Genomic DNA, 21,063 nt, shown 5'->3' with positions numbered 1-21,063 from the left:
TACCTCTCACATTTCAAGTGCAAGTTATTAAAAAACAGTCCTTTTAGTTCTAAATAGGATTATATACAAAGACATATTATAAAGAAAGTAAAAACCTCCAACAACTGTGGGTGGCATTCCACCTTAAAATCTAACATAAAAACTTTTGCCAAAACTTTGCACAGTAACTTAAGATAAAGTTTTGCAATATATAAAAAATATAATGTAAAAAAATGTAGTACTTTGCTTTTTATTGATACTGAGAAAGTATTTCAAATCAACCACCCCCAAAATATTAAAATCTTCACTGACAGTGTTCATCCATAAATGCACTTCTGGGCAACAGACTAACTGAATTCTACTGGCCTTTTAAATAAGACCCAAACCTCACTGTAAAAATAAAACCTTGCATTTCCTCATTAACATTTTAGAGAAAAGAAAAGTAATTTTGAAAAATGGGAGTATCCTGGCTTGAAATATAAATGCCCTGGTCAAAAAATATGGCCACAATAACCATTTTGACAATTGCTGTGAAACATACATATGTTATTCTTGATGTTTATGCTGCACATTCACGCATGATCTGATATTGCTGAAATAGAATCTTTATTTCTGAACATTCCAAAACAGCAGTGTACACAGTAACAAATATTAAGTCATATACCATAAGAAAGCATTCATTAGTGCAAATGGATTTTGTAAAAGGTCTATCAAAAGATTTATTTGCTTTAAAATGCATTCATTTCCAGAAGCATTGTTAATAAAACATTACAGTTTCATCCTTTGTAATAAAGTATTGAAAATCAGTTGTGGTATAGTAGCAAACATTGCAGGTATTAAGTGCAATGAGCTTGTGATGCCATTATAAATATGAAACTCATGTACGACAATAAATTAACAATAAAAAGACAAGACTGCTTAACTCTGCTGTCTGGCTATCTCCTTGCAATGCTTCAGATTATGTTGTGCTCATTCAACATAAAATTATGTCTCAAATTGTATGGTGTATTTTCGCTGATATATCCCTAGAGCTAAAAAAATAGTACCTTACCACAAAAATATTTTTATGGCACAAAATTTAAGTTGTTCCATAGTGGTTCACATAGATGTAAAAAGAAATAGGCACAGAAAAATAAAATTCCTGTAAACTATAAAAAAGTAAAATTCAAAGCATGTTATAGAACCTAGCTGTAAATATGTGATGTATTAAAATACACAACATATAATGGAAAGATGTTTAGAACACATAGTAAATTGAACAAGTTACTTTTAAAAAACTCATATGGCAAAGCATTATTGATACATCTCAATTCTTTCAAAAAGTATTCAGGTACAGAGCAGTTCTACAAAAACTTGCTAGATCTAAGTGTCACAATACTGCAACCACTGGTTTGAGAATGTTGCAGTATTTCAGGCAAATATTTAAGTGCAATAATTAGTCTCTGGTGATTGGTCCACTGAAAAACAATGCAGTAAATATGTTAAAATGCAAAAGGGAAAGAATATCCCAACATCCACTGTTACCCAGCCAGCTAGGTAATACAACCCTCATTTTCACTTCTTTCCCATTCTTCAAAGAGTACATAAAACTGCATCAGTAGCAACCATCTCTCCAATTTCCATCCCTCAGTGTGCTGAGTGAAGACAGAGGCTTTGGAGGCTGCAGGAAACTATAAAGGGATGAAAAGAGGAAACAGACTGTTAACAGTCTCATGAGTCACATCACTTACTTTGATCTCCTTCCCCATCTATGCTCCTCCATCCAGTAACAACAAGCTGCTAGAGCTGTCCCAAGTGAACCTTGAGCTTCACACTCAAGCCTTCATAGCACATGCTTACAGCCTGGAAGCCCAGGCTGTCCCAGAGTACCCTATGTGTTGTATGTGCACATGTAAACTGGAAACAAATGAAAATGGTTGATATCCTTCATGGATGAAAAATGTTTTAAAATCATAGCAAATAAACATGAGGAAATTTTTAACCTCATTAATAATTAAGGATTTGCCTATCACATTGGTAAAAAGTTTTAAAAGAATGACAATACACAGTATTTGCCTAAAGTTTGAGGAAACAGACCTTCTCGTATAGTCTAGAAGTGAAAACATTCCCTGGAGTTTGGTGTGGAGACAAAGAATTTCTTTCTTGGTAGAAGGATTATGGGTTATCTTTTATTACTTTTCCTGTTTTCATTTTTTATGAATTTTTCTAGTTTCTCAATTTGTTTTTGATCCAAGCAAGTATATGTTTAACCGGAAAATAAAAGCAAAAGTATAAACATATAAATACATAAAGAAGGAAAAATTACTTGTTCCTACATCCCTTTCAAGATTTTACTATGGTTCTTTCTCCCTCTTTATATCCTAATTTCTTGTAAGAGTTGTCTGTATTTACTCTATTTTCTCATCAATCTTCTATTCACTTTTGTATTTTGGGGTTTTTTTGTCGTTTTGTTTTGTTTTTTACTGTAAGAAACTCTGGAATATCCAGTTCAAGAAGGTTGCATCATAACTATGAGCTTCTCTAAAATATTCTCTTCAAGTAATCTAAAATTTTCAAAGACAAAACAAAAAACTACTTAGACCAAATCCAATTTACTAACATAAACTGATAAGACTCCCCACTGAATATCATTAAGATTCTTTTTAAATTATGTGTGTAGGGAGAGGGGAAGGTTTGGGGCATGCATGAGCACATACGCCTAACACATTTTTACACTTTGACAAAAAATGACTAATTCAAAACATGCTTGACATCTACCCTGTGCTGAGCATAGTTCTTGCCTTTGGTGTTCTAGGGCAGATAACCAATGAATCCACTAACCTCCACCCTTGTGGAGCTTGTGATTTTGGACCGCAGTGTCACGTAAGCAAAGTGCTGAGGAAGGCAGGGAATATGCCGTACAAATCACTTGCAGAAGAAAAAACGATTAAAGCTGTGAAGATAGAGCTTACTGGGCCAATTCAAGCAAAAAGCAAAGGGTGTATCAAAAATGAAGTGAAGAAGGGAAAAAGATGAGATCAGAGAGAAGGGGATCTGACCACACAGTGACACCCAACACTTTCCAGAGAAAGGAGGACACGAGCTGAGCCATACAGGATAGTGGACCTTCTGAGGCTAAACTGAGAAAAAGTAAAAGTGAGGGTGGTTCCCAGAGCAAAGGAAGTCATGTAAACAGAGATTCTTACCTCCTGACAGGCTGTGCAATTTTGCTCCGAGGCAGATTACTCCCATTTATTGCCAATGAAGGTCGTGGAAGCGCACTCCGGCCCATGATCCCAGAAGCCGATGCTTTGTTCGGGGTGGGGATTCCGGTGTTGGAGTACAACTGGAGGCCGTTGGACACAGGCATGTTACTGCTGCCTTGAACAGTTGGACTCACGTAGGCTGTGGCTTTGAGAGGCTGTCGGACAGACACTGGGAAGTGTCCCACGCTGTGCACCCTGTGCTGAATCTGTCCTGGTGGTGGAACTAGAAGAGCAAAGGGTATTTGTGTGAGAAAACTCCACTGCCACCCGAAGTAGGAAACGTGTGATACTCAGAGGGGCCTAGACCGTCTAAGAGGAGGAGATAAAGGAAACAGAGATTCCAGACACCATTTATTACCAGGAAATTTTAATCTTGGACAAGAGCCACCTACTCTGTTACTCAACAACACTGTGAAGTCCCTAACTACAGGTGACCCTTGGCTGATGTGAGGGCTGGGAGTGAAGATTCCATGCAGCCAAGATCCAAGGAGATATTTTGACTCCCCCAAAACTTAATTTATAGCTTGCTGTTGATCTGAAGCCAGACTAATAACCTAAAGTCAATTAATAACTATTCTGTATACTATGCATATTATATAATAGAATAAAATACTAAAGAACTGTAAAAGATCACTTTGTACTGTGATATGCAATTTACTGCAGAGATGACCTGCTCTTTTGGAGATGTTCGGTATCACAGGGCATTTCCAGTGGATGCTTGTGACACTTCAGCTCACCTGCAGCAACAGGAGATGGCTTATGGAATTATACTGGTGGTACAGCATGCATGACAGCTAATTTGATGCAGTTATGATTCATTACACCATCTTTAAGTTTGTTTATATGTCTCTAAAACTGAGAATGGAGCCATGTATGTCTGTAAGTACTGTGTGCATAAATTTTGATACACTTTAACATTGTATATATTTTATGATAGTAAATAAAAATACTCATCTGTTTCATGCATTAATGACATACCTTTTTTTCCATATTTCTAGGCTACAAGTTTTGTCAGCAAGTTTTTTCAAAATTGTCACTAATCTAAAAAAAAAAATTTTCATGGGTACACTGACTCAAAGTTCAAACCTGTGTTGCTCAAGGGTCACCTGTACATTCAGAAGCCAGTTCTAAGTACAGCCTTCTTTCCTTTAGCAAATTTCATAATAATAGTAATGAGTTCTTATAAGACAAATTTGTCCTTGTTTGCTTGGAAAACATTATGATTTCTTGATGGTTGTTCTGGGGATAGTTCAATGAAAATTTTAAAAGGGGCCAATTTAACAGTTGTAATTATAAGAAGGAAAACAGAAGCAGTATCTGTAGATACAAATGGCTTACTACAAACACTATTAAAAACAGTATGGCATTTACTTATCTCAAAAGGTTGTTTTGAAAATTAAATAAATTAATCTACTTAAAGACTCAGAATGATGCCTGGCACTTAGTAACTGCTCAATCCAACAGATGTAAACTGTTATTAGCTTTATAACAACCATTAATCCTAAAGAATTTTCAAAGTGAACGTATCCATGTAGCCACCCCCTACCTCAAGATGTACAATGTCGCCAGCACCTCCTGGGCTCCCTCATGCCCACTGCTAGGCAACACTCCTGAGATTAACTTACCCCTGCCTTTTCATCACACCCTGGGCATTCCTATTTTGAACTTCATACAAATCTAATTACATAATATGTTCCTTCTTGTGTCTGGCTTTTTTCATTCAGCATTATATATTAGATTCATACATGTACTATTCCACTATATGAATGCCACAATTTATTCTCCTGTTGATGAAAGACGGGGTTATTTCATTTGGGGTTATTTATGAACATTCTTGAACATGTTTTGGAGATCATATTCACTTATTATGTTAGGTATATACCAAACTCTGTAACTATTATGATAAATGAATTTAGAAAAGTTGAATACAATTATCAAAATGCAAAAATCTACTGTATTCTAAATACCAGCAAACTAGAAGAAACTAAAATTAGAAAAAATACCATTTATATAAACATAGCTAGAAATAAGTTTAACTACAGATATACAAAACCTCTACACAGAAAGCTACAAAACATTTCTGAGACACACTGATGACTTAAAACAACAAAGGATTGACTGTTCCATGTTAATGAAGAACAATTACTATTGTTAAGTTTCTCCAGAAATTAATCTACAGATTCAATGAAATTCCAATCAGTTCCATCTGAAATAAAATTAGAGACTAGTTTTCAGGACAGAGTCCAGCTACTGTTATTATTTCTCTTACACACAAGATAGACAACCACCCTTGATTTAAAAAAAACAGAAGCTAGTTAAAATATTTAATAAGTATAATGCTAATTTACAAATGAAAAATGAAGAATTAAAATATGCCCGAGTTTATAATTAAGAAGACTCAAACTTAGATATGTATGGTTTACATCTAGATGTCTCCCCAAACTTCAAGCACTCACTGGTAGGGCTCTGGGGAGGTGATTGGGTCATGGGGGTTTGATATTCATCAATGGATCAGTCCACTAGAGTTTACAGATTAAAAAAATAGATGGTGGGGGCCGAGGATTTAGCTCAGTGGTTCTGGCACCTGCTGCATAAGCGCAAGGTCCCAAGTTCAATCCCCAGTACCAAAAAAAAAAAAAAATGATGGTGGGAGGTAAACCCTGGTCTGAGGAGGTGGGTGACTGGGGGTATGGCCCAGAAAGGTCTATCTCCCTTCTTCCTCCCTTGATCTCTCTGCCATGCACCTCTGCCTTGGAGTCACTTGACCATGGACTGAACCTCTACAATCTGTGAGCCAATATAAACCTTTCCTCATTACAGTTATGGGTGTCGAGTATTTTGTCTTAGTGACAAGAAAAGTAACTACAACTAGGTTTCTGACTACTGTAATGTTTCTCTTTCTATGTTATCCTTCTTTCTAACTTTCTCTAACTAACCTTTGCTTTTTCCAGAAAATAAAACTAGGAGTCTTCATGACAAAAATTTAAAATGCAATACAGAAAGAATAGTGGCTTATAATGCTCAGAAATGCTTGTGAAAACAGAATCCTAAGATACAAAACCAAAGTTCTGATTGTCCTATCATATAAGAACACTCTTCTTGACAGTGAATAATAATTAGTGGATAATAATCCATTACTATAAGTATTCTGTGGCTCTAACTGTCCCAATTGGGCCACTGGGAGTCTCTTAAAATTGGTTCCTTTGTTCTTATGACAAGCTAACATTATTGTATGAATATTTCAGTCAAAGACAGATATTTTCATCGGGTACATTCAATTCTATTCTGGGTTACATACATTTTTCTGGCACTCAACTGTTACTCACCCATACTGAGTTGAGTCATCAAAAATTCCTAATCAGTAACATATTTGTAATTGTCAAAACCATATTTGTCCTACCACATACTGTTGACTTTTATAACTCATATTTAGGGTTGAATATTTCAGTTAAAGTTCATTGTGATGTTATCTGACCTGTCAAAGCTCCTGACATAAAATTAGTTAGAAACACTCTCAGTTGCATGCCATTAGCAAATCCACAGACTGCTTCTGTGTCTTTACAAAAATCATTAATACAAATATTTAACAAGTCAAGGCCTAACGCCTAATTCTATGGCATGGATTCATTCATTCACTGAGAGTGCATTATGTTTAGGCACTGGGAACAGAAAATCAAATAATCTTGAGTCTGAGCCCAGAGGGAATTTATTATCTGATAAGAAAGACAAATACATAAAGACAATAAAGCCTGAAACAGGTTGAATATACTTTATCTGAAATGCCTAGGAATAGAAGTGTTTTAGATTTTTCTGGATTTGGGAATATTTGCATATACATAATGGGGTATCTAGGCGACGGAATAAATTCCAAATGCAAAATTCATTTGTTTCATACACATATATATACTTTGAAGGTAATTTTCTATAATATTCTTAATAATTCTGTGCATGAAACAAAGCTTCATGTAAGAATTTTCTATTTGCAGCATCATGTTGGCAATATTTCAGATTTTGCAGTCTGGATTTTTTCTTTTTTTTTTTGCTTAAATTCTTTTATTGGTACATTTTAGGTATACAATACATTTACATTTATCATTGGGTGCTTGTACCTGTACATGATGTACCTTGGTTCTTATTTTTTCCCCATTCCCTATGCACCCTTCCCCCCTCCACCCTTCCCTATTTACATAGATTTTGTTTCTATTTTTTTCTTTTCTCATAATTTTTCCTTTCCTTTCTTTTCTTTCCCCTTCCCCTCCTACTTCCTCTATCCCTTTGGACCTTTTCTTTCTATTTCAAATTATCAATTATTCATTTTAATCTTTATTTACACTTTCAGTTTCTCACACTAGGGAAACTATTCGGTATTTACACATGTGTGACCCCCCCCAAATTCAAAGACCCAATTCAAAAATGGATTTTTTGATTAGGGCTGCTCGACAAGTGCACTGAGTAATAGAGGTAAACAACAAAAGCCTAACCCACTGGAGGCTTGTTTGGGAGGCATTTAGGAGAATGTGTTATGTTCTTCAATGAAGCAATGAAGATTTTCAAAGTGGTAAACAGAAGTAAACTGGAATAAGAAGGTTAAGGCTTTAGGGTAGAGTTTCAACTTGATTGACTTTGGGATGCGCCACAGGGACTGGTGGAGCACACTTCTAGGTGTGGGTCATACAGGAGTGGCCTGAAAGTCTATGTCTGGTCTCTCACCAATACCACTCTCAGACTCTTCCCCTGTTCTGTTTCCTGGCTGCCATGAACTAAGCAGCTTTGCTCCTCCAGATTCTTTTGCCTCTCTGTGTTACAGTCAGCTGATCATGGACTGAAACCATGAGCAAATTAAACCTCTTCTCCTTTAAATTGTTTATTTGACTTGTGTCTCAGTGACAAGAAAGCTGACTAATGCAAAGAGGAAAGAAGAATGGGAGGCAGTGAAGAACAGCATGTAGAGTCAGAATATCATGGTAGCTAAAAGCACAAGCTCCAGGATTAGCCAGACCTGTGTTTGAATCTCTGCATGCATGGCCTTAAGAAAACTGTTGCTTGACCTGTCTGAAACTGTTTCTTCCTCCACAAAATGGAAATAGTAATAGCAACTACATCACAGAGTCGTTGGTAGAACTAAATAAGATAATAAATATAAATCAGCACAGATCCTTATACTGAGTAAATGCTATCATTTTGTTGTTAGGATCTAAGACAAAGAAATGAAATATCACATTTTGGGGAAAGCTAGGGTTGAGGAAGAGGTGGTTAAATATCACTTTGGATGCAGACTATGTATCTGATTGATAACTCTCTACCCCTACACTGAACACACCTTGGGCCTCCCAGGTATGGATGTGAGCTAGGATCTTGTCTGCCTCCCAGGGCCACTCTAAGACAACCTCAGCGATTCACACAGACAGCTTGTGTATGGATGGGAAAATGTAATCAGGAAACACCACATCCGCACACAAACTAAGAACATTTAATCACTAGGGTTAACGTTTACTGCATTGCTCACTGCTGGGGAAAATGGATAGGAAGCATACAACAGAATGTGTGGAAAGCGAAATGGAGACGGTAAAAATTACCTTAGCTACACTAAAATACAACTACATATGTAGGGAAACATGCTATGGAATGATGAAAACCAAGATTAAAGTAACAGCTGGACAAAATTAACATGCTTTTTTGGAGTAAAGATGTCAGGTTCACAGCTAGAAAGAGAAGAATCTGCAAAGAAAAAATACTACATTGTAGTGGCCAAGTACAAAAACTATGTGCCAAGGAGAAAATTTTCCCTTAATGTGTTTGCAAGAAGAAAAGAAATAGAAGTTATTTTCCTAATGGTGTTATAAGTAATTAGAAATTACTCAAAAAATGAAGAAGAAAAGAAAATTTATTATACTCACTACAAGACTGTATTCTTGAAATTCCATTTCCAGCTCCATGCAAACTTGAGTCAAAACTCTGACTGTTTCGCACAGTGACTGGAGAACTAATGTTACTGCTAACAGTTGTTGTACTTGGCATCCGGGCTAGATTGGGCATACTTCTCCGGAGTTTATCTGGAAAAGAAAAGAATCTTACTAAGTTCAAAACCACAATTCTATGCCAATTGAAACACTTGCTTTCAAAAGTCAATAAATAATATTTCATTTTGTTCAATAACAAATAAAAATATCATGTACAATATAAACAAATTAACAGGGAATTAATGTTCTGTGTAAGAAAACATATCCTCCAATAGAGGAAATATACCCAATAGACTGTTGCTAAAAGCAAACAAGTATCCTTTAAAAAAAGATAGGGCCTAGCTAATAAATTAGCTGTTTGTTCTGTTTGTTCTTAGTAAGTGGACAAAACCACATCAAGTTGGGTTCAAAAATAATCTTACAGCCATTTAAGAACACTAAAAGTAAAGTTGTATGTTTATTCTAGAAAACCTAGGAGACTCAACGCTAACTTACTGAAACTTTTGTTAATATATCAAAGTAGAACAAATTAATAAAATTCCAACTTGACATTTCTTAAAATATCCACTCATTACATCAACACAATCACATCAACTTCTGGAAAGTTTTACCTCTAATTACTATACCCACTCTTTGCATACTAGGAAAAAACCAAGAGATGTTTTAATTTCTTTTTCCTAAGTTCTTCTGCCACCAAGAGGCAGCAGAGAGCCATACAAAGATTTTAAGATTGCTGAAATTTTATATCAGCCGTAAGATCAACTGGACAAGATATTCATTTTCTTTATTAATAAAAAAATTAAAGTGCATACATCAGGCCACTCAAGCTCAGAAAACAAATCATTCATCTAAATATTAAGCTAAAATCTGTTCAAGTCCAAAAAGGATTATTTCTCTCCCCAGTTACTTCTACATTGCTTAGAGCTATGTGTTTCCTAAAGTTCTCCTTCTTCCAGCCTACACTCCAAATCCTGTCAGTTTTATGCAGTGTTCAGTGAACCCTACATTGTCATGCAGTTCACGTTATTTATCACTCACATTTTCACAAAATCCTCTCAGTTGGTCTCCAGGCACCCCATCTTGTTACCCAATCCATCTTCTGGACATGTGTTCCACTCTTCCCAGAACACAAGCTCACACCTGAAAGCTCTCCAAACCCAATCCCTCTCTTTCACTACCAACTGAAAGGCCAAGCTCCCAAACTAGGCCAATAAGCCCTACAAGGTACAGGCTGGGGAGTCATCATTAGCCTCATCTCCTCCTGTTCCACTTACTGCCACCATGCAGCCTGCTCCCCAACACAGAGAATTCCCTTGTACTGGGGGCAGATGGTCCCTCCACAGGACGCCTCTCTCATCACAGGGGAAAGGATGAATAAGGGACGTACAGTAAGAGCCAGGTACTCTGTACGATGGTGGAGATACCACAGCACATGGGACAGGTATCATCCCTGATTCTGATTCTATGGTCTAGATCAGTTTTTCTCAATTTTTTTCTATCATCAATCCTAAGAAGAAAAATTAAAATAAATTTAAATTTAAAATAGAATTTAGTTTCTACAAAATAAAATATTAAAGAATAATATTTGAAAGTTAGGATTAAACTTTTGGAAGATTACAAACTATGGTACGACCTATTTTCTTTTCCACTTTGCTTAACTTCACAGATATTTTTATCTATATTAATATACATCCCCAGACAATAAAGTACACATATCAAGCCACACAAGCCTGTGACTATTTTCTTTCACACTAACTCAGAAAATAAATGATGTACTTGAATACTTAATCAAAATACACTCACAAACAAACTAAATTCATTTCACCTTTCTGCTCCTTTGCACACTTCTCTCTCTACAATATCTGTACCCATTAAATGTAGTACTCCTGTCTAGAAATTTTGGCCATTGTGGTAGTCCAGGGAATAAACAAAAATTTTAAAAGTATAATAAGCATACTTATACAAAAACTAAAGTATAATAAGAAATTTTGGAATCATTGAGACCAAAGGAGTATTTGATCTAACTTACTAACATTTACTAATATTTTTTTTTTTAGTTCTTTTATTGGTACATTTTAGGTATACAATTCATTTACATTTATCATGGGGTGTTTGTACCTGTACATGATGTATCTTGGTTCTTATTTTTTCCCCATTACCTGTGTGCCCTTCACCCTACTCATACTTTTAAGAATTATTCCAGCACTGAGGAAGACTGAGGCAGGAGGACTGCAAAATTAAAAAGGGGAGGGGTCCGGCTCACTGGGGAACACTCCTGAGTTTGATCCCCCATAAGGCAAAACAAAACACAACAGAATCAGAATCAGCACGATTATCCCCTTCTTAGAAAAGCTTTTCTGTACACTTCCTGGTCAAGGCATCTACCACTCCCACATTTCCTGATTCTGCATCTCTGAAGAGCAATGACACCTACACTGCCAGATTTAGCAGATCTGACTGTCAGATTTCTTGGTTATTTTTCTCGTTACTATAGTTCTTCCTTATCCTCAGGGGATTCCTTTGAAGATTTCCAATAGATGTCTAAAACCACAGATAGTACCAAAATCTATATATACTGCTTTGTATTATACATGCACACCTATAAGTTTTACTTTATAAATTATGCATAATAAGGATTAACAATAACTTCTGAAACATATTGCTGTAAGTTATTTATTTTTGAGATTTTTCCATTTAATACTTTCTGACCACAGTTGATCACTGAAATTATAAAAAGCAAAACCTCACTTAAGGTGGGATGACTGACTATACAGCCTCATGCTTTCCAACCTTTTTAATGCTAGGCAAATATTTACTACTGAGCTACATCTCAAACCTACCTTGAATCCTTTTTTTCCCCAATACTAGGGATGGAACTCAAGGCCTCTGCACTGTGGTACATCCCAGTCCTTTCTATTTTTCTACTGGGAGACAGGGTCTCACTAAGTTGCTCATGCTGGTCTCAATTTTGAGATCCTCCTGCCTCAAACTCCAAGAATGCTAGGATTACAGATGTGTACTGTTGTGCCTGGCTGGAAGCCTGCTTTCAATAATCACATGTTTTATCCTAAAATTCCTATTAGTTTCTATCCCCATGCAGAAGGCATTAATACATTCAACAAATATTATGCACGTGTATATAGGCACTAAGTATATGGAGGAAATGAACTGAAAGAGAAAGTTTTAGATCCCACATCTAGATCTTTTGAACATCATAAACACTAGTATGAAGAAGTCAGCCTCTGTATGTACAAGATGAAATTATTTTCACTACATACTTCTGAAATAGCAGGGAGGCAGAGGGAAATAATTATCTTCTATTAATCAGAAAATTAACTGAGCTTCTATATCTTTTCAAAATTTATCCACAACTATATACTATAAGTTTTCCACTACTGTATACAGAAATAATGAAAATAGTATCATAAATACACCCATATGTTTTCTATCTAGATCTATGAGCTGTTTTGATTTTGCTACACTTAATTTTACATATGCATTTCTTTGCTAATAACAATACAAAAGCTGCAGCCATATTGACATTTTAACCCTAAATGGAAATGGCTCCCCTAAGAATAAGAAAATTCCACAGAATCACAATACTGTGATTCTAACGTATAAGCAAATTAACATCATAACTCATACACAAAATTTTCTAAACATCTCAAGATTCTCTTTCAATTAAGTTTTCCCTACAAACCACAATCTAGTCAACAAGGTTCACAGGTTACACTTGGTTATGTCTCTAGTCTCTTCTGATCCAAATGCATCAGTCTTTAAAACCAATTTTACTTCTACTTAAATTCTTAGTCAATTTCACAAAGCTTTAATCTTCAAATATGCCACTAAAAATAAAGCCTTCTAAGTATAAATATTTAAGATGCTCTGCTTCTGGGAGGTAAAATATGATCTCTAAAGTTGTGTCAGGCCATCTGGAAGTGAAATTCACTTTCCTGTTAAGCAATTCTGAATGTATTAATAATCAGACACATTTTAAAGTTCGAAGAATCAAAAGCAATATTTTAATTCTATCTCCCCAAGAAATCAACAATTTAATCTTCAAGGTCTGAGACGCAGCAGAAGATCAGAGAAACAAACCAAGGAAAGAACTGAAATGAGTTTATCTATAGTTAAGAGCCAAGATTCACCACTCCATGAGACAAAGACTCGGGAATCTTTAGGAATACAATAAAGACTCAGTTACCCACCAAACAGCTAGCACTATGGCCTCCCAGTCAACACAGGCCCAGAAGAGGGCCTCAAACGTACAACAACTACATCACTCCACTGATAAGTCCATCTACTACTGCCCAGTACAGCTTGGTAAAGAGTCTATAAGACTTAGTTATTTTTGTTATCTGACAAACTAGGCCAAATATGCTCCTTTTAATTCTACACTTCCAGAAAGAAGCCAAGAACTTTTATGAGCCACCTCTTTTGAATCCAGGCAGTGTGGGAGATATGTAAACATACATACAGAAATATTTCTATCTTACTTTCAATTATTTTAAAACAGGCAAATGATTGTTTTCTCGTATTTATTTTGGCAATTTAGAAAAGCATTAAGTAGATTAGTTTCAAAGTCACCATTCTTATTTTACAATTTGGTCCAAACAATATTCTGTGGTAACAAATGAAGGCTCAGATATCTGAGCCCTATGTTCAAAAAAAGTTTCAAAAAGGTGGGAGGAATGAGAGACAAATTGTATTCAGCATATTCACTTCAGGCAATGTAACATTCATTATTTATTCCTTATAACATATTTAGGCTGGGTGTATATGTACCAGATGGTTTGATGTAAAAATTATAGCTAAGTTTTCTAAGAGACAGATACTATCTTGTCCACATTTTATAGCTAAGGAAACCAAAACCTACAGACTTGAAAAACTTCAATGTGCAAGAGCTAAGTGACAGGACAAGACTAGAACTCAGGGTTTATTGGACTTCAGAGCCTGGGCTCTCAACCACCAAGCTAATAGTTAGAGGTCATATCCAGAAAATTGCCTCTGTATTCCATTTTTCTGTGTATGCACACACCAGACATTTAAGAAATATAAAACTAACCACAAACAGCCCCTGAACTGCAGTAGGCCTCACTCTCCTGTGAACAGTAGCACAGCACAGGTTGCAGGGAACTCTAATCCTTGCCAAAATGATTATTAAAGAAAGAAAGCAGATACCACTTCACTAAGGTGCAGCAAACAATGGTGGAGAGGAAAATGATCCTGTTGACAACACTAATCAAGAGGAAGAGCTAGCATCTCTTGACAGCTTGACCATGACAGGCTAAACCACTTGACTATAACACGGAAGAACAACTCCACGTGCCGACCATGCCATCCACTGAGGGCTGAGAATACACTTCTTTCTGGAATTATGTTGTTTAATATATTAGTCAGTATGATATTCCTTAACTGTCACTCCCCCAAATTTAAAATTTTAAGGTTCTGAGAAATTATAAATATAAAATTTTAAAGACTTTTGGATGATTTCTCAATTTGCACAATGATGCAAGTACAGAAGAAAAAGGAAAAATCAAAATGTGATTAACAATGATCACTAACACAATTTATATTTGCCTTAACAACATTTTTCAATACTACTTGATCACTTCTAGGCTTCATTTTATGAAACGGAATGTAGCCAGGGATTTAGCTCAGTGGTTCCGCTGCCTGTCTCGAAACCGCAAAGTCCTGAGTTTGATACCCGGTACCAAAAAAAGAAATGGGACAATGTAACAATAAAATAACTGCATAAATACAAAGCTTTTAAGTGGTTTGTTTCTCCATCTTTTACAGGATTTGCATGTGATGATCTGCTTGATCATTAATACAAAAAGAGAACAGACTTATAATGCCACATTACTGCTTTCCTTAGAGTTTTTAAAAGTCAAAGAATCTAACTGCTGGGAGTGTGACAGGAAGATAAATGATGAAGAACAGAAGGGAGGGAGAGAAGGAGAAAAGAAAAGAGGGAGGGCGTCAGACAGATACTCAAACTCACCTTGGTGACGTTAAGAGATCAACTTCCTACTACCATTCCAAATACCAGGCTCCATAATCACTGCTACATATATCTTAATTCTACATGCCAGGAAATCAGAAAGATACATTCCAAACTTCCTCTAAATCTGGATGTGTAAGAACAGTATCCTTCCCCAGCATCATCCACACTTACCATCACACTGTGCCAGGAGCAGGCAGTAAGACTGACGCATCAAAGGTGCAGAACGATGCAACTGAGGGCCTCTGACAGCACTGAGCTTGACTATGAACTCCTCAACTTGAACAACCCTGCCAAACCTACACCTGGAATGAAATAACATAAAGGCGCTCCACATTTCTAACCTGTTCTGAGTCAGTTAAGTCATGCGAGTTTCCTCAAAGCTATACATCTATAAATCTGAGGCACATAACCAGAAGTTGGTCAGTTTAGATGTGAACTTAGATAAAACTGATAAGGTCTTCAGGATGGATTTATCAAATCTGGGAAACATTTAGCAATTAATTATACTGACTGTATAATACAACCTACCTCCATTGGTCCTATTTGGTTGCTGATCTGGAGTTTGGGGTTGAGGTGAATAATACTGTTGCTGCTGGTAATTATTTGAAGGAAAATACTGGGAACTGGGGCTTCTCCTACAATCCCGAATGCTAGAAAAAGTCTGTGAGTGGGGAATTCCTCTCTGGAAAGGTGAACATCTCGGGAGACGAGGCTGTGGTGGTGGCAAATTATCAAATTCTTCCTCATCCTCCAGACTGTATCGGTCATATTCTTGGTCACTGGATGTCCCTTTTTTTCCTGAACTCAGAGACACACTGGAGCTATGTCTTGACACACATGCTGAAGTCGAAGCATAATCTTGCCTGAGACCTATGAAACAACAACAACAGTATTATCTTAGGAGAGTTCAATCTAGCTAACATCCAATTATAATTAATCAAATATTTGTGCCAAAAATATTCAAATAGACTCATTATTTGTTTTTAAGTTTTTGAAATCTCCTAAAACACATTTATCTACCAAACAGGTATCTAATATTAGACAATTCAGTGCTGAAAAATGATTGCCCACATTCTAGTGAAGATTATATATAGTACCTCCTATAACTACCCATCAGTATCTATCAATTTCCCCCAAATAATTCCTTTTCAAATCCCGAGATACTTCATATTATGGTTTGTGTTTAGATGTCCCCCAAAGCCTCATGTAAATGAGGTGGAGCTATTTTGGAGTTGGCCGAATTTAGAGTGCGTGATTTATGGTGCAATGTTAGGCCCAAGAGCACTAGGGATTAAGGGTGTGAGTGCTATCAACCTTAAATAGTCTAAATAAAATAAAAGGGGTAGGAAGACACTGTTAAGATCCCTTGTTGCTTTTGCTGTCTTCCACCACCATGAATTGTTGCCCCTCCCACTCTTCCTTGGAGCCAGCCAATTATGCACTGAAACCTCCATGAACTGTAAGCCAAATAAACCTTTCCCCTTTTAACTTTGGGTGTTCGGTATTTTGTCTCAAAAATGAGAGAAAAGTAACTAAGACAGAATTTAGTACCAGAAAAGTAGGGTCTTTGCTGGGACATTACCTGGCCATGTGGCACAAGAGCATTTGGAACTGGCTTGTGGGAAAGGGAAGAGTCAGGAAAGGTTCAGACTTCCGCTGAAGAAGTAGAAGTGGAACACCTTAGGCTGTTCAGTATGGGAGACTGAAGACAGAAAGCAGGTAAAGACCAGGCTCAAGAGGTTTCCACTGGGAAGAAGGACTACACTGGCTGCTGGACTCCAGACAATGTGTGTTATATCTTGGCAGAAAGTTTGACTACATTTTGCTCATGTCCAGAAACTTTGCCTGAGACTGAGACTAAGGACAGCAGACTAATCTGGCAGAAGAAATTTCAAGACAATCTAATGTTGAGATGGTACAATGGCTACTGTTGGGGGCTTTTAGACAGATTTATGTTGAGAATCAAGAGCAGAGTCCAGCAGAATGATTTTAAATGTTTTGTGTTTGGCCAGAAAGAAAGCTCCAGTAAAGTTGCGGTCTGCAAAAACAAAGCAGAAGAGATCTTGATTGCTGAAAAGGAACAGAATAGAAAAGACAGCCTGCATCACAAGAAGCAATAGGACTCCACCCTTTGTAGCCTCAAAATTGCAAAAGTGAAAGACTTTGCTTTGAGAAGAAAGCCCAGAGCCCAGTGCTCCATAATGGTGGTGGCCTAGAGAATTTGTTCCTCAGAACTGGATTCAGAGTGCTCAGCAATCCAGGCACTCAATCCCTACAGCCAAGAGAGGAACAAGACTAGCTACTGCTCCAGCTGGCATCAGACCTTGGCGTTGTCCATGTGGCGCTAGTTTTAGGCGCATGCAGAATGCAAGAGTTGTGGGGTCAGGAAGGCTTCCACTCAGATTTCAGAAGACCTGGGAGGCCAGGCAGTGTGCTCCTGATAGGGCAGTGTGTGAAGCTGTGGGTGTGAAGCTGAAAGTGCAGTAGAGATCCCAGAAGTTTGGAGAAGCCAGGAGTGTGGATCATCTAAGGAAAGCTGCAAGGAAGAAGCAGAGCTGGCCCAAAAGAGAAGCCGTGGGAGCTACAACTATCTGAAGTGCTGTAGGGGCAGAGCCACCCAAGCCCTCTGGAGTTCACAACTTGCCACAGATTGCCAGGAATACTGGAAGTGAAACTATAGAATTTAAAGTTTGCCCTGCTGGATTCTGAACTTGCTTTGCTTCCTTTCCTTTGTATCCTGTCTGTAAATTTTGGAATGGGTTTGTCTATCTTGTGCCATTGAAAGTGAGAAGTGTTTAACTTTCTTTCGGTTAGTACAGGGGCTTGAAGCTAAGAGTTTGCCTTAAATCTCAAAGGAGACTTTGGACTTGGACTTTTCAGCAATGCTAAAACTGTCAGGAGTTTGACAACTTTTAGAGATGGACTAAATGGCTTTTGTGTAAAGGAATGTGCCTGAGTCTCTAGCGGGCCAGGGGCAGAATGTTACGGTTTGTGTCTAGATGTCCCCCCAAAGACTCATGTGGTCATAGGCTTTTGCAGAGGTGGCTTGATCTAGAATGCGTGATGCTGGAAATGATTCACAATGCAATGCTAGGCTCAAGGGCACTAGGATTAAAGGTGTGAGCGCTACTGGCCCTAAGTAGTTTAAATAAGATAAAAGGAGCACCAAGATGCTGTTAAATTTCGTTACTTGCTTGCTTGCTTTTGCTGTCTTCCACCCCCATGAAGTGGTACCCCACTGCCATGTGCCACTCTGCCTTGGAGCCAGCTGATTATGGACTGAAACCTCTACAAACTGTGAGCTAAATAAACATTTCCCCCTTTAACTTTGGGTGTCGCATATTTTGTCTCAGCAAGGAGAGAAAAGTAAGACACTTAGGAAACAGAATTTTGAAAGAAATATTCATCATCATCATATCATGGGTTGCCATGAGTGAGAAAGATTAAAATAATCAAATCTGTACCCAAGCAATATTGTAAGATATACACTAATTTGTTTCATTTACACTAATAGCTTATCTTACTTCGTAAAAAGAAAGTTTGTGTTATTATCTGTTCCTTTTTTGTAAGACTCTTTTTGGTTTACATTTTGTACTAATTTGAAGATAACGATACACAGTGTGATAACTATTATTATTCTCTTATTATTTGGTTATGAAAATTTGTTTCATTTTTTTCAAAAAATAAAAAAATGAATAAAAAAGTCTACTTCCTATATCCAACTTTCAAAGTTTAAAACCTGAGGTACAAATATTTCCTACCAAGGTCATTTTTTTAAATTCTTTTTTGTTACTAATATTATCTCTTTCAAAGTATCCTGATACTTCAATAGTTTTAGGTCATCCTAAATCAGTGGTGGTGAACCCATGGCACAGATGTTACAGCAGGGTGTTTTTAGCATTGAAAGTTCTAAAAGGTTTGCCATCCTTTCCTAAGCCACTTAAAAATAGTTTAAGTGCAAGTTTTTCATTATTTAACTTATTGCCCATACCACAATTCTTTTAAAAGCTAGCTATTCCTAATTTCTGAAACTGACTCTGAATCTTTGAGCCATGTAGTCTTAAATGAGTACTTAAATTATTGTTAATGATAGAAAATAATCACCTTTCACCTCAAAATGTATCTTATTAAATCTGGCATAAATATTACTATATTTCTCTCAGTATCCTCGATTAATTCTGAAAGCAGGAACTTGCTGTGCTTCAATGACAGGTGACTGTTCCTACTTATGCTGGCCTTGAAAAGTCAACTCCAAAATAAACTTAGCAAAGTTCTGTGATCTGCACCTAACTGTGCTCTTTGATACTGTTGATGCCCTTGAAGTAGTTCACACTCGTATCTGTTGTAATTTTATTGCAGAACCAGTGATAAACTGTCCCATTTCCAATTTTCTACTCTTCCAAAATTACTGACTGAAGTATATCCATACATTTTTAACTGAATTTTTCTTAGGATACTACAGACTTGCAGGTGACACTAAGAAATACTGTATCCCCTAGTGATAACATTTTGTGAAATTACTGACTAGCATAACAACTAGGGTATTAGCAGTTGATATACCCACCTTATTCAGCTTTTCCCAGTTTACTCCTCCATGTATATGTTCAAATTAAGCTCTTTACAATTTTGGTATCAACAGGTTTGTGTATCACAACCTCAGTAACAATACTGAGTAGTTCCAAAACCAAAAAAAATCCCTTTTTGCCCTTTTAATAACCACATCCACATCCACTTTCCTCTCCCCTCTGAGATCCCACATCCCATCCTTTATTCCCAATAGTTAATCTCTTCTCTATTTCTAGAATTTGGACATTTCAAAATGTTATATAAATAGAATTACACATTCTGTGACCTTTTACAATCATCTTTTTTCATTCTGTATGATTCCCTGAAGCTCCATCCAAGATGCTATTACAATAGTTTGTTCATTTTTATTGTTCAGTAGTACTTCATGGTACATACGTAACACAATTTGCTTAACCATTCACCTACTGAAGGCCATCTAAGCCAATTCCAGTTTTAGCTATTACAAAACAAAGCTGTTAAAAACATTCATGTACAGGTTTTTGTGTAAACACAAATTTTCAATGCTCTGGGAAACTGGAAGTTGCTGTTTTGTTTCTCAGAAAACTGGAACCTGTTTCCATGCTGGCCAACCAGCAATGTCCATGTATGAGTTGATGCTGATCAGGGTGTGCCTGACACCTTAAGACGCTGCTAAGGGTGTGAGAGGCATGCAACTGCTTCACCTACAAAGTCCTACAAAATAGGACAGTACAAAGACAGGCCTGTCTTCTCATCACCTAGCGAGGAGCACCTAAGCCTCCCCTGCCTCTTGTATTTCAAGTGGAAATCTCACTTTGCTAGTTTAAGAAGAACTTACTTTCTTCTTGCAGACGAGCCATGATCTGAACATCAGTAAGGTCTTGTAACTTATATCCCATGGAGATAGAATCATCCTCCAGTTCTGAAGTACTCAGCTCACTGTCGATAGATGACTGGGGACTGAGAGGGGAGCCCCTGGAAGTGTAACCTAAGACACAAAGTAAATACGCTTATTATCTGAAGACCTGACATCTGTGTATGCTTTAGAATGCACATATATACAGTTCAGCTTATTTTCCTGTTTTCATAATGTCACAAAATGACCAAAACATTATTACAAACATGGACTAATAATAAAAAAGAAAAAAACAAACAAAACATTACCATTTTATGGTCAGGAAAATAAATACATCCTTACAAGTTCATAATTCAAATACAAAACCATTTATTTACTGTTTGTTCAAAGTCAAGTTTCAGAATTTAAAAAAATCACCTTGTACCACCTATGAAAAGGCAGATTTCATATTATGTGTTTGTTTGTTTTGCA

General features: G+C 36.8%; 1 protein-coding gene across 2 annotated transcripts in view; it reads right to left on the bottom strand.

Moving 5' to 3' along the window:
- Positions 1–566: 566 nt before the first annotated feature.
- Positions 567–21,063, bottom strand: part of Slain1 (SLAIN family member 1) — a 65,674-nt gene continuing 45,177 nt past the window's right edge. For both annotated transcript variants that reach the window (XM_004845225.4, XM_004845223.4), the window contains 5 exons: positions 20,575–20,724; positions 15,720–16,061; positions 9,122–9,277; positions 3,165–3,447; positions 567–1,649 (listed from right to left, as the gene is read on the bottom strand). In XM_004845225.4, coding sequence (XP_004845282.2) covers positions 1,574–1,649; positions 3,165–3,447; positions 9,122–9,277; positions 15,720–16,061; positions 20,575–20,724 — 1,007 coding nt within the window. In that variant the 3' untranslated portion in view covers positions 567–1,573. The remainder of the gene's footprint in view (positions 1,650–3,164; positions 3,448–9,121; positions 9,278–15,719; positions 16,062–20,574; positions 20,725–21,063) is intronic.

The sequence above is a fragment of the Heterocephalus glaber genome, unplaced genomic scaffold, assembly GCF_053883595.1.
Source record: "Heterocephalus glaber isolate CG9 unplaced genomic scaffold, H.glaber_assembly_v1.0 deba00001577, whole genome shotgun sequence".
NCBI classification, from domain to species: Eukaryota; Metazoa; Chordata; class Mammalia; order Rodentia; family Bathyergidae; genus Heterocephalus; species Heterocephalus glaber.
This window is presented reverse-complemented; position numbering and strand designations above follow the sequence as displayed.